General features: G+C 46.3%; 1 protein-coding gene across 1 annotated transcript in view; it reads left to right on the top strand.

The window, feature by feature from the left end:
• The window catches only part of Ccdc93 (coiled-coil domain containing 93), a 63,874-nt gene that overhangs the window by 24,879 nt on the left and 26,149 nt on the right, over positions 1–12,846 (top strand). Inside the window, exons 8-11 of the mRNA XM_055601876.1 lie at positions 1,108–1,144; positions 1,588–1,680; positions 1,925–1,975; positions 2,882–2,968. Coding sequence (XP_055457851.1) covers positions 1,108–1,144; positions 1,588–1,680; positions 1,925–1,975; positions 2,882–2,968 — 268 coding nt within the window. The remainder of the gene's footprint in view (positions 1–1,107; positions 1,145–1,587; positions 1,681–1,924; positions 1,976–2,881; positions 2,969–12,846) is intronic.

A 12,846-nucleotide genomic window follows, 5' to 3' on the forward strand; every position in this document is an offset into this window, starting at 1 on the left:
CTGGGCAGACTGTGTAAGGCTCTCTGCAGACAGTAGATGGAGCAAGAGCTGCTCGGATGAGGCAGAACAGGGCCTGGAAGGAGCAATGAAGGACTGAGGAAGCCCGAGGACAGGAGGCTGCCGAGGAGACCTTAGTGAGATTGGCCGGGGATGGTGGACATTCAGGAGCAGGTGACCAGGGAGGGCTGCACACTGATCCCACAGTCAAGGTGTGTCCCCGAGAAGGGGCAGAGCAAAACCTTAATTTGTTTTGTTCTTAAATGCTTGCGTGCGATTTTATTCCAAACTAAGATCTGCAAGGCTGCATTGCACCTTTTGCTTTTGGTTGAGTCTTTTTTTCTATTATTGTATTTGCTTTATTTTTGTTAAAGCATAGTTTTTGTTTTAAGCCAAAAACAAAACTAATTTAAGCTGAAATGCATCTGTGTACCTTTCAAAGTTAAGGTTTCATGATAAGTAGACATTACTGACATTGTGTTTGGTATTTGTTTGAAAAGAAAATATGGGCATGACTTGAAGTCATTAAAGTAATATTAAAGTGTGTTGCCCTTAAATGTAGTTTGTCTGTTTGTTTTTAACACAGATGTTTATAAGGTTTTTAGCTTGCAGTGTGGTTCTGAGATGCAGTTCCTGATTCCAAGAGTAACGAGTGTTCTTAAGGAATATTGTATTATCTTAGTGTCTCCTTTTATAGCATGTGTACAGCAGATAACATGACTGGCCATATTCAGAATCTGATAGATTATGTTTCTGGGGAAGGTGCTTGAAATATTTTATCTTTTCATAGAACAATCTAAGCAAGGGCTAGGGATATGGCCTACTTGGTTTGCCACACAGGCGCAAGGCCCTAACTCACTGCCCAGCACCCTTGTGAAAGCCAGCTGTGATGGTGTGAGCCTATAACCCCAATGCTGGGGCACAGAAACAGGAGGATCCCAGGGCTCACTGGCCAGTCATTCTAGCTAAATTAGTGAGCTCTGAGCTCACCGAGAGATGCTGTCTTGGGAAAACTTGGAAAGTGACTGAGGGAGACATCCGAAGAAATACATTTGGGGGACTTTATTGTGATTTTTGAATAGTAATTAAACTCTTTCTTGTGGCTTACAGGAGATATGGATTTAGTCGACAGAGCAAAACAGAGAAGGTAAGAAATACCTAGGCTGGAAGGTGGCAACAGCTGTAGGCAGGGTAGCGGGGGTGCCGCTGACCAAACACCAGGTCCTGGGAAGGCAGGGTCCCTGGGAATATACCTGTCACCTTTGTCCCCTGCTTGTTCATCTCAATGTTGCTAGCCTGCCACATCTGCAGGCCAGGAACAGAAGCATCCTAGAGCTACAGAGCAGGGAGAATTGATTGAAGCTCAGCATGCAGATGTGACATGGCACAAGGCCGGCCTCACCAACCCGTGCCTGACTGGCCTGCCTCAGAACTGGCTGGAACTTGACCTGGAGTCCCTCGCTTATCCATTCTCTTTCAGTTGGGCCCCAGATATTTTTCCCCCCCACAGGCTTTTTCTGTGCAAGCCTGTCTTGTTTTTGCTGAGTCTTCAACTCTGATGCTCAACTGTTTCCTCATCTTCCCTTCCAGGCTGAGGACAAGAAAACAGCCCTTGCTGCAGGGCTGTCAGCTGCAGAGAAAGCGGATGCACATGAAGAAGATGAGCTTCAAGCAGCTGAAGAGGTGTGTAGCACGTACTGGCCCTCTGAGGTTCCAGTTTGGTCGTTTGTGGAGAGAGTTAGCTCCCATCCACAGCTTTCTCACGCTACCTTCCACCCTTACAGTTCCCTTTCTTGAAATATTATGAGGTTTGCAGTTAACCCACATTAAAATAGCAACTCTGAGGTTTCACCACAAAGACCCATGCAGGCACATGCTTTAGTCTTACCCGATCGGAACCACTCATCATTATTCTCTTCTGTTTCAGCAACGTATTCAGTCGCTGATGACCAAGATGACCGCCATGGCAAATGAGGAGGTGAGGGCTAGTAGGGATGGGAGTGTAGGGGAGACACAGGGGTGGAGACTCAGCCTCACCCCAATCTGTTCTGGGGACCCGAGGCAGGGGAACACTGTCTTCAGAGCCCTCTGTCTTCACCAGGAAGCTTTTTATAATGCCCAGCATTGTCATCAGGGCCTTCGAAGAGTGAGAGTTTAAGGACCCTGTTAGGGTGATATGTTCCTGCAGGGGTGCCTTATTGGCCTCTACAGAAAAGCAAGGGTCACTCCTGCTTCTCTGTAACCATGGGAACCCCTGTCTTCTTCTGAAACAAGCTATGTAGAAGATGAAATCCTGTGTTTCCAGTGAGCCCTCTCTCAGGTCATGGGCCTGCCCAAGATTGGCTGTTCCTTGGATAAGAGCCTTTCTTTCAAGATCAGGAAAGACCTGTGGGAATAAAGAGATACTTTAGGGCTTATGGTTCCTCTTGTACTTCTCATACGTGGGTCCCAGGCCCCCAAATGTCTGGATGTGGGAGTGGAGGAGAAGAAGGAATCCTAGGGGTACCCTGGGCCTGAAGGAAAGCTAGTAGGGGTAAGCAGTGTTGAGGGGAAGTTAGCAGGGATACCCAAGGCCACAGGGGAAGTTAGGAGGGACACCCAGGGCATGAGGAAGTTGGCAAGGGTACTGGACCCAAGCCAGCATAGCTACTAACTGACTTGGGAGATAGAGGGTGATTGCAGGGTACCCTGGGGCCAAGGAAGCTAACACAACCAGTTGAGTGAGTCAGAGACAGGAGCGGGTGGCTCTGACTCCTGTCCTGAGTACTGTGGGTGAGTCAGTGGTCAAAGCCACATCACTCTCCCGGGGCAATGCTGGGTGTTTTGTATTACACAGTTCTGTGATGGGCAAGTGTCCCTGAGAACATACCTCATTTGATTGCAGAGCCGTCTCAGTGCAAGCTCCGTGGGCCAGATCGTGGGTCTCTGCTCTGCCGAGATCAAGCAGATTGTGTCTGAGTACGCAGGGAAGGTAGGTCGCTGCCTGCCAGGGCCTGGGCTTCAGATCACACCCACAGCTCTCCCCTCCTGATTCCTGCCTCCTTCCCCATGTAATCATGGAGTGTAGTTGGAATTACCAGGTACATTAGTTAGAAGTGCCAACACCATCTTTCCTCCCTGTCAGGCTGCCTATTACTCAGGCCTGCTTTGCCAAGTGGCCTGAGGAACAGTGCCGTTTGCCATTTAGGAGGTAAACTGCATAGCTGAGGCAAGCCCAAGGCAAAAGTTTTTGATGGAGTTTTAAAAAATGTGTAGAATGAACAAGAGCCTCGGTCATATTTCATTGTGCCATAGCCCAGGTGAAATCTGATTTACAAGACTGCCTTGGTTTTTGTTATTGTTGTTTTTCATTTCCTGTTACCATGAAAATACCCCACAAAAACAACTTCCAGGAGAAAGTACTTATTTGGCTCAAAGTTCTGGGTTATACTTCATCTTTGCAGTGGGGGTGGAGTCAGGAAGAATGTGAACCACAGTCAAGATCAGAGGACACAGTCAGTTAATGCATGTATGCCAGTGTTCAACTCTCTCTCCTTTTCCTTCTGCCCAGGGCCCTGCCCATGAAGTATTGCCTGAATGTATTCCCCACTCAGTTAACCCAACTAAGAAATTCCCACAGCCACTCCCACAGGCCAGCCTGATCTAGACAGCTGCTTTCTGAGACATGCTTCCAAGGTGGTTCTAGATTGTGTCTGGTGTGCAATTAAAACCACCATCAGAAGGGTCTTGTGTCCTATCCCTCCTTCCTCAGCTATCCTCTGAGCATCATTTCTGGAGTGGGCGGCTCTGATTTTCTTGTGCTGATGCCTTGGGAACAGGTTCCACTGTTCCTCTGCACTTGAGGCGTCTGTAGTGATTGTGTAGGTGGCACTAGGGGAAGAGCGTCCCTGGTGCCTGAGGTGGGGGTCTCAGTGAAGCGTCACTGAATAGAGGGTGTCCACTGTGGGCTTTCCTTATTTCCCTATCAGCCAAGTGTTTGCTTCTGAACATGGATTTTCTATCTAGCTTCAAAAACTCCAAAAGGTCTTGTCTTTCTATGTATCACCTAGAAAGGGGAACACTGAGGTGTCACCAGAGATTGAGCCAGGAGAGAGTTCCCTTACTGTAAAGGTGTAGCAACCTCAAAAGACTGCCATGTGTAGTTGTGGAAAGAGTGGTGAAATTCACTGCCCCAAAAGGTTCCTGGTCTCCTGTCAGTCATTCTGTGTTTATGTCTGTGTGTGTGTGTCTGTGTGTGTGTGCCTGCATGCATGTGGAGGCCAGAGGTTGAAAAGGATCTGCAGGAATTGGTCCTCTCCTCCCACACTGTGGGTCCCAGGAATTAAGCTCAGGTTGTCAAGCTTGGCTGCAAGCATCTTTACCTCCTGAGCCAGCTCACTGGCCCTCAACTAATTTCTTCTTGCAGTTAATGCTTCAACTAGATTTTATTGATTCTGATGTATGAGTCTGTCCTGGCTTTTCCATTTGTATCCATTTACCCTAGTACTATTTGTCAAATAATATCTTTGTTTTACTATGACACACTTAAGCTTTACTCTGCTTTCTATCTAATGTAAAATACAAACTGACCTTTGTTTTATTATAACTCTGCTTGTTATTGCTGTGTTTGTTTTTTATTGCCTTGTCAATGCCTCTAGCCAAACTGGTTGCCTTCAGCTTGGAGCCAGTTGTGGTGGGATGCATTGGGTGCTGTTTGTGGTGAGGAAGGTCACCTCAGTGAAGTTGTACAGCTGCTAGTTAAGATGGTGCTGAAACTGTAGCACACCAGGAATGGTGGTATGCAGGAGCATGGAAAGTTTGAGGCTAGCCCTTAGGTGAGACTACACCTTTGAGGAAGGAAAGAAGGCAAATGAGGGGAAGAAGGGAGGACAGAAAGGAAATTGAAGGGAGGAATGGAAAAGGAAGGGGAAGGGAGAGAGGAAGGAGTCGTGCCGGGGTGTGGATTTGTGTTGGGTGGTTTGGGGAAGAATCTGAGTGTGTGGAACTTTGCTCTGTTTTAGATGCTACAAGGACGTGGCTCTCAACACAGGCTGGCCACACAGCACACCCCCTACTTTGTTGTCTTCTTGTCCCAGCACCATGGCTTGCCTCCACACTGGGCACTAGTGTTTCCTCTCAGATTGGCGTTGCTGCTCTCAGTTATTTTGGGAATAGCACTGCTGTAGATAGAGATGAGGACAGAGTGCTCCAGGGAGACGCCATTAGTGCTACCTGAGAGGAACCCAAGCGGGACCGTCACCTGTGTGAATTTTTCTTTAGTGAGGAGAAAGGACCAAACCACTTTCACAGGGGAAAGTGTAAAAAGGATTTTTGTGAACAAGGAATAAATTGAACAGCCTACCTGGCTCAGGTGCTTGAAAGGTATTGGGCTTTGGGATATGAAGATGAGGAGGAAATAAGTAAGTGCGAGGTTCATCTTTCAGTTGTAAGGCTCACAGTTTCTTCTGACAGCGTAATGTGTCTCAAAGCTGTCAGTGGGATAGGTAACTCAATTTAATTTGGTCCTTGTAAGGGTCAGGGGGGGACAAAGCTTTTGCGGCTATGGTTCATGAGCATTGGAGGCTCTGGGCTTGGTAGCCTCATCTCCCTATTCTCAACACTTAACACTCACAAAATGTTCTAGAAGGCCTCACTGAGCCTTTTAGTGTTGAAGTCTTAACTTTCCCAGCACATCAGATTCTGTTTTTAACAGAGAGGAGTCTGCTGCTGTGGTCTGCAGACAATGTAACAGCTTGGCCTTCCCAAAACTTCTCTGAGCCCACTGATTCCACAGGCCTCTTTAGAAGTCAGAATAAAAGAAAGAAGCTGGGCAAGGACATGCTCAAGGTTATGGGAAGAGCAGGAAGGGGCAGCCCCGATGCTGCTGCTAACCCACCACCAGCCATCTTGACACCCTGGGGCTTAGCCGACTGACTCAGCCTTAGCTGATGTCCCTGGGAGATCCTGATGGAGGCCTGCTGGATTCTGTAGGTTTGAAGGTGTAGGTAGATCTGTCTTCTGGAAGGAGAATCTGCATGTTCTCTCTGGTAGGTATTTTGTAAACTGTTAGTTCACAAGTTTCTTTTTATGTGTGTGTGCACATGTGTGGAGGTCACATGACCTTTCACCTTCCATGTTGTTTGAAGTAAGTCTCTCTTGTGTTGCTCTGCTCTTGGTTCTACAGGCTTCCTGGCCCATCTCCTATTAGAATATTCTCTTGTCTTCACCTGTAGGAATGCCGAACCATCTCCCCAGCCCAGCAATTTTTTTTTTTTTTTTTTTTTTTTTTTAGCTCTAAAAGATCCTTTTTTACACATTATCTGTTATGTGCTCTTGTGTGTGGTAGGGAGGGGTGTGTGTACCATGACTTACTTGTGGAGGTCAAAGGCAGCTGTCCAGACTTGCTTCTCTCCTTCCACCGTATGGGTGCTAGGGTTGAATTCATGACAGGCACAGTGGCAAGTACCTTTACTTAGTGAGCATCTTGTTTGCCCAAGGTGATTTGATCTTTCCAAGCTGTCTTCTTGCCTATGACCTTCTGCCTTCATCTTCATATTTATTTGTACATCTCTGTTGCTGTCAACATGGACCACATTCTGTTGTTTAGCTGGACCACTCACTGAATACTACAAGTGTTGGTGCTAGGCGAATTAGTACATAATGTTATATCCATTTTTCAGAAGAAGAAAGTGTAGGTTACGGAGGCCCAGTCATTTCTGCATCCCTGTGCAGCGTTAGCACTTTCCTGGTTCAAATGCCCAATCACTTGCTTTTAGAACCTGTCTGTTTAGCCAACTGGAAGGTCACTGGGAAGAAGTCGAGCTGTGAGTGCTATCTCTAGTTCTGCCTTCTGATCCTGCACTGCCCATATGGCTTCTCAGGGATGCTCACGTCCACCAGCTGCCTTGGGCACTGTATTTGAAAGGAATGTGTGTGCTAGGAATGGACCACAGAAGTAAGGGAGCCTGGTATAGCCTGAGGCTCAATCTTCTTTTTCCTCTTTTAACTGGACTATTGGCATCAAACCCAGGTCATTGGGCCTGAATGGGAGGGCATTTTACCACTAAGCCATCTTGTTGGCCCACAGAAGCTATGGAAGTTTCTTCTATGGCGTCCAATGACTTTTCATGTCATTACAGAACACATTATGACATTCTCTTATAGCTCCTTTTTAAATATAGCATTTTAGACCAAAGAGAAAGCTCATCCAATTACGGCACTTGCTACCAATACTAATGATCATGGTGGAAAGAGCAAACAGGCTCCCACAAGTTGTCTCCCGATCTCCATACATATTTACACGTGTACACACAAAATAAGTAGATAACAGTCTTAAAATAAATAAAACGGAGCAGCGCAGCCTGGGTGCTGTCGTCTTCATGATGCTTCCAGGGGGAGCTATGTCTGAGAACCTTGTTTATAGCGGGCACTCTTTTCCTGGTTGGAGTTGGAAGGCTCCATTCGTCCTGACCTTTTGCTTCTGGCGACTGCACTCCAGCACCTGCTTTTGAGAGTACCTTTGTCTCAGCAGATAATTAGACCTGGGGCTGGTCCAAGGGTTCACATGTAGAAACACAAAGGAAAGAACCCTTCTTCCAGAGAACTCAGATGCCAGGGTAGCTCAGCACAGGCTTGCAGACATGATAACCCCATATGTACTCAAGAAGATTATATGTTAATATATTTATATTATATTTTCATAAAATACAATTTTTCTTATGTTTTTGTTTGACAATATCATACATGTATATAATCTATCTTGGTCATTTTCACCCCAATTACCCTCTATCCCTCCCCCACTGAACCCTTCTTTTTGACAGACCCTCTTGTTTTTGTATCTTTTGTGTTTTGTTGGTGGTGATGTGTGTCCCTCCTACTGAGTTTTAATAAGGCTACTTGGATAAACCCTTGAGGACTATTTACTGTAGTCTGTGCACACTTTACCAATGGCTACACAACTGAAGAGAGTGACTCTCCCTCCCCCAGCAACCATCAACTGCTCCTTGGGTAACCACATGAAGCCTCATGAACTTTTCACCCACCTGGTATGGAACGTTGACTGACTTGGTCTTAGGAGGGTCTTGTGCAGGTAACCGTAGCCGTCTCTGAGTTCATCAGTGTGGATGTCATGTGTGGGAGATAGTGTTTCCCAGCACCCTTGCCATCCTCTGCCTTACATTCTTTCCCCTCCTGTCCCCTTGCCGCTAGTGTTCCTCAGGGGGTTGATGTGGTCCCATTTAGGGCTGAGCACTCAACAGTCACTCACTTTCAGCACTTTGACTGGTTCAAGTGACAGTGTGAAGTAGTTGGAAGGTGTGCCTCTTGAGTTCCGTCATCATCCACTGGCCTGGCCAGAGTGTGAGTGACAGCAACTCTACGGCTGGAGCGTGCAAGGGAGAGCCTCGTAGTGACCGGCGCTCTCCTGGGGTCCCGGGACTCAGCGTTTATCACGGCCCTTTGCCTGAGCTCACCTTTTTCATAAGGTCTTCACCTTGCAGGGCTGACCACAGACTGTTTTATTCCTACAGCCTCTTCCCATATCTCCGTATTAAATCCTGAGAGAGATTCATCCCTGTTTGGCAGGCTTGGGTGATTTATTTCCACTCAGGCCATTTGTTGTATCCAAGTTGGGATCTCTGATTGGCAGTGCCTCTGGACTGGGGATGATGATTTCCCACAGGAACATGCTGGTGTCGCTAAAAATTAGCACATGGTGCCTAGCACCCAGAGGCCCTCAGGACATTTATATACTGAATCCCATAGGACGGACCCAGGAGAAGAAATTAGTACTTTATCTGCCAACTTGAGGCTCCTGTCTTTGAGTTATGTAACTGCCCCCTTTTTGTGACTTGGCCACTGTTTTCCAGGTTATGTTTAAAAGCTTCATAAAACAGTTGTAAAGACAACTAGGGGGCTCTGGAGATGGCTCAGTCACAGAAGCATAAGGACTTGGGTTCAGGCCTCAAAACCCACATAAAAAGACAGGCATTGTGTTCAGTCTCAACGCTGGCGAAGAGAGACCGGAGGATCCCTGGGGCTTGCTGGCCAGGCAGCCTACCCCAGTCAGTGAGCCCCAGTTTTCAGTGAGAGACCCTGTCTCAAAGAAAAAATAAGGGGAGCGGCTCAGAAGGTCGCTTGCAGTACTGTATGTCCAGAGGACAGCAGGCAAGGCAGTGAGAGACACTGACACCCCACCATAGAAGAACTGTGGGTGCTCCTACATAAGGTGACCAGTCACATACCCGTGCATGTGTTTCAGGGTTAGTGGGGCTTGTTGCCTTGCCTGTCCCTGCTGGCTTGCATGCTTTTCTTTTCAGGGTGCTGTGAGGAATGTCTAAGTTATATTTACATTTTCAGGCTAAGAGTGGATGTATACAGCATGGCATACACACATGAGGCCACTAGGACAGCTTTTGCTTTAGTCTGTTCTACTTCCACTCTGTGGGCCCCAGGGATCAGCCTCAGGTCGTCAGGCTTGGTGACAGGCACCTTACCCACTCGGCCATCTCTCCAGCCTGCCTGTGAATTTTGGCTGTGGATTCACCGTATTTCCCAGAGAGCTTTCTGTGGAAATTATTGGGGGCAGGTGGTTCTAGGACTGTTGTTCCAGGGAGGATCTAGTTTTGCATTTTGGGCAACAGGGACCTCAGCACTAGTAGAGTCCTGACCGGCAGGTGGTTTTCTGTTGGGTTTTGACACAGGGTCTCATGAGCACAGGCTGGCTTTAACTCAGTCTGTATCTGGTCATCCTGCTGTACCTCCCAAGTGCTGGGATTGCCTGTGTGCACCGCCACACTTGACTCCTGCCTTGCAGTTGTGTAGGCATGCAGGGAGCTTTGTGGATTTAGACGGCAGAACTCCGTGAAGCTGATCCTGTCTCCAGAGCATTCATTGTGTACCTTTTCCTCTTACAGTAAAGCCAAAGCTAATGTGGGGCTTTTATTAATCAACCGTAAAATCAAAGCTAGACATTACAAGGTTTTGGAAAATACCCTCAGGGTAGTAACCTTCACGGAGGGCGCACACCTTCTAGATTCTCACTTTCACTTACATGTTGGCCTCCCAGAATTCCATAGCATTCTTCCTGGCTCACAGCTTTGTTTTAGGAGGGAAACTGAGCTGTGCTTTGTCATCTGTCTGCTTGATTTCAATTGGAGGCTTACAAGATGCTGGACACTGAAGTTACGTTGATCACTGTGGAGAACCCTGTGTAAGGTGGGCGTGTAGGGCTCTTGCCTTTCTCATCCTAGAAAACGCACTGGTAGGAAGAAGGACCTGTAAGGGGCAGCTTCCTGCACTAGATGAAAGAGCTGGGGACATAGCTCAGGGGTAGAGCGCTTCCCTGGCATGCACAACGCCCTGGGTTTGAAGTACAGTGTGAAAAAGAGAACTCAGGGATAAAGGTTAATGCATAGGTAACCTTCCGGGGCTCATTTGATTCTGAAAGGATATCGTTTTAGGAAAAGCAATCATTTCCTTTTTCTCTTGGGTGTTTAACATTTTGAACTAGCCTAACGCCATCAAGTGACATTTAAAGCCATCTCCCCTAAGAACAGGTGTCATTTCTGTCTGTCATGTTTGAAAACATGAGCTCTGCAGCAGAGTCTGCTAATCCACACTGTGGCTTTACAGGCACGTTCTTAATCTGCAATTGTTGAGCAAAATGAGATCGGCATATTAACCCTTGCTCCTTGGTGGGCACACAGGCTGTGTTTGTCGATGACTGGCCGTTTTGGACAGATGTTGTATTTTATAAATAGACTGTTGAGATGCCGAGATTTAAACTTTTTCCTATCGAAGGTTGGGTGTCAAGCCCTGTCTTGTCTTCTCCATCTCACCAACTTTGTACTATTGTTAAAGGTGCATTTTGGTCCTTTTCAGCCTGCTCTCCCACTGGACTTTCAGTCAGCCAGTGGCAGATGAGCTCAGCTGCTCCAAGGGCCTGTTTTTGCCTTCATTCTGGGTTCTCTTGGCTGTTAGGAAGATAATTTGAAAAAAAGGACATAATGGATTGTTTAATAAAAAGTATGTTTGAAAAGCAGTCAGACCTTCATTGCTTAGGTTGAGAGCACTCTTCACTATAGCTCTAGAATAAACTGCTTTGTTCAAAAGTTTACCAGCTGGACAAGCAGCTCCCTGAAGCCCCATGTCTACATTCAAAACCTAGAATAGTGGGCCTGCACATACAAGTATTTGTCATTTCACTCAGACTAGAGAAATGTAGCAATATGGATATAGTACTCAGAATCCTGAGTTAATTAATGTGAATTAATGAAAGTTTAAGAGACTGCAGAGACTAGAGGAATGGCTCAGTGGGTACTGTGCCTACCACACAAGCGTGAAGACCTGAGTTCAGATGTATCTAAAAAGCGGTAGGCAGTGCCCCATATCTGCAATCCCATCATGGGAAGGTGGAGACTCTGGCCAACGAGCCTAGCTGAATCAGGATCTCCAGTTTCAGTAAGAGACCATGTCTCCAAAGATATGGTAAAGAATAATTGAGAAAGACTCCCAAAATCAACCCCTGGCTTCCATACACACACACACACACATTTGCACCCTTATGCACAGCTGCACATATCTTCATGAACACACATGAAAAAGAGAGATTCCATAGAATGTATATTGTCACTTAGCACCAACAGAAGGATTTTGAAAGCCCTTGTTTCTTGGAGCATATTCTAATAAAGACATAACATGGATTTGAAAAGCTTAAGCATTCTTCCTGTGTGAGTGTGTTTTCTCCATATTATATGATGCTGAGTGAGTGGATAGAGACCTTTCCCTTTCATCCTTAAACTCTTGGTGGCCTCCCTCAGTTTATTTACTTTTCCAAACAGTGGGTCAATTGTTGAGTTCCAGGCACTGAGTAGATTACAAAGTGTAATAGTCAAGGTTTTCTAAGGAACAGAACTGGGGTGTGTGTGTGTGTGTGTGTGTGTGTGTGTGTGTGTGTGTGTGTTAGAGTGGTTTATAGGCTGTGGTTTGGCTAGTCTAATAATGGCTGTCTTTAAACAGAATGTCCAAGAATCCAATATTGTTGAGTTCCACAAATGGATGTTTCAGCTGGTCTTCCAACATACATCAGAATCCCAGAGAAGTAGGCTCTAATACCAGTGAAGGAATGCCTCAGCAGCAGGACAGATGAACTTAACAGTAAGAGTGAGGGCAAGCAGGCAAATGCTTTCTTCTTCAGTATCTTTTATATACCAGAAAGTATAGCCCCAAATGAGCCAATCAAGGAAAAGTTCTCACAGCTGTGCCCAGCTGCTTGGGTTTTTATTTAATTCCAGATTAATCAAGTTGACAACGAAGAATAGATGTCATAAGTGAGCTTACTTTGTATGTAAGTAATATTTCTCAACACATTTAGTTTCAGCTTCCCTTTTAAGGATTTCTGAAATGTTCTGAGGACCGAGAGCTTATGGATTGAGTCATTGACGAATAATAATCAATGTATTCCACGTCAACGTTAGAGCAGTGTCACATGTAACATCTAGAAAATTTCACTGTGCAGATATGTCAAAAGAGCATGGAGACGACAGGTAATGCCCTAGTGTTTATTATTACTATAAAAAGCTTTTTTTTAAAAAAAAGGCAGTTTTTATTCTGGAGACTGACCATAAAAGCAATTGAGGGAGAATTTGAGGCCATTTCAGACTATGTAATGTTCTAAAGATGGCCTGGGGTACAGAGTGAGACTCTGGCATGCACGCGCACATGAAGCATGGTGGTGCACCCCTGTGGCCCCAGCACTTCCGAGGTCATCCTCTGCTGCGGCCCTCAGTTCTAGCATAGCCTGGGCAAAGGTAGAGCCACACTGTAAACAGAACGGCGGACCTACCGACTTCTGATAGTAACGTGACATGT

Source organism: Psammomys obesus, unplaced genomic scaffold (genome assembly GCF_907164565.1).
Source record: "Psammomys obesus unplaced genomic scaffold, mPsaObe1.curated_primary_1811, whole genome shotgun sequence".
Lineage (NCBI taxonomy): Eukaryota > Metazoa > Chordata > Mammalia > Rodentia > Muridae > Psammomys > Psammomys obesus.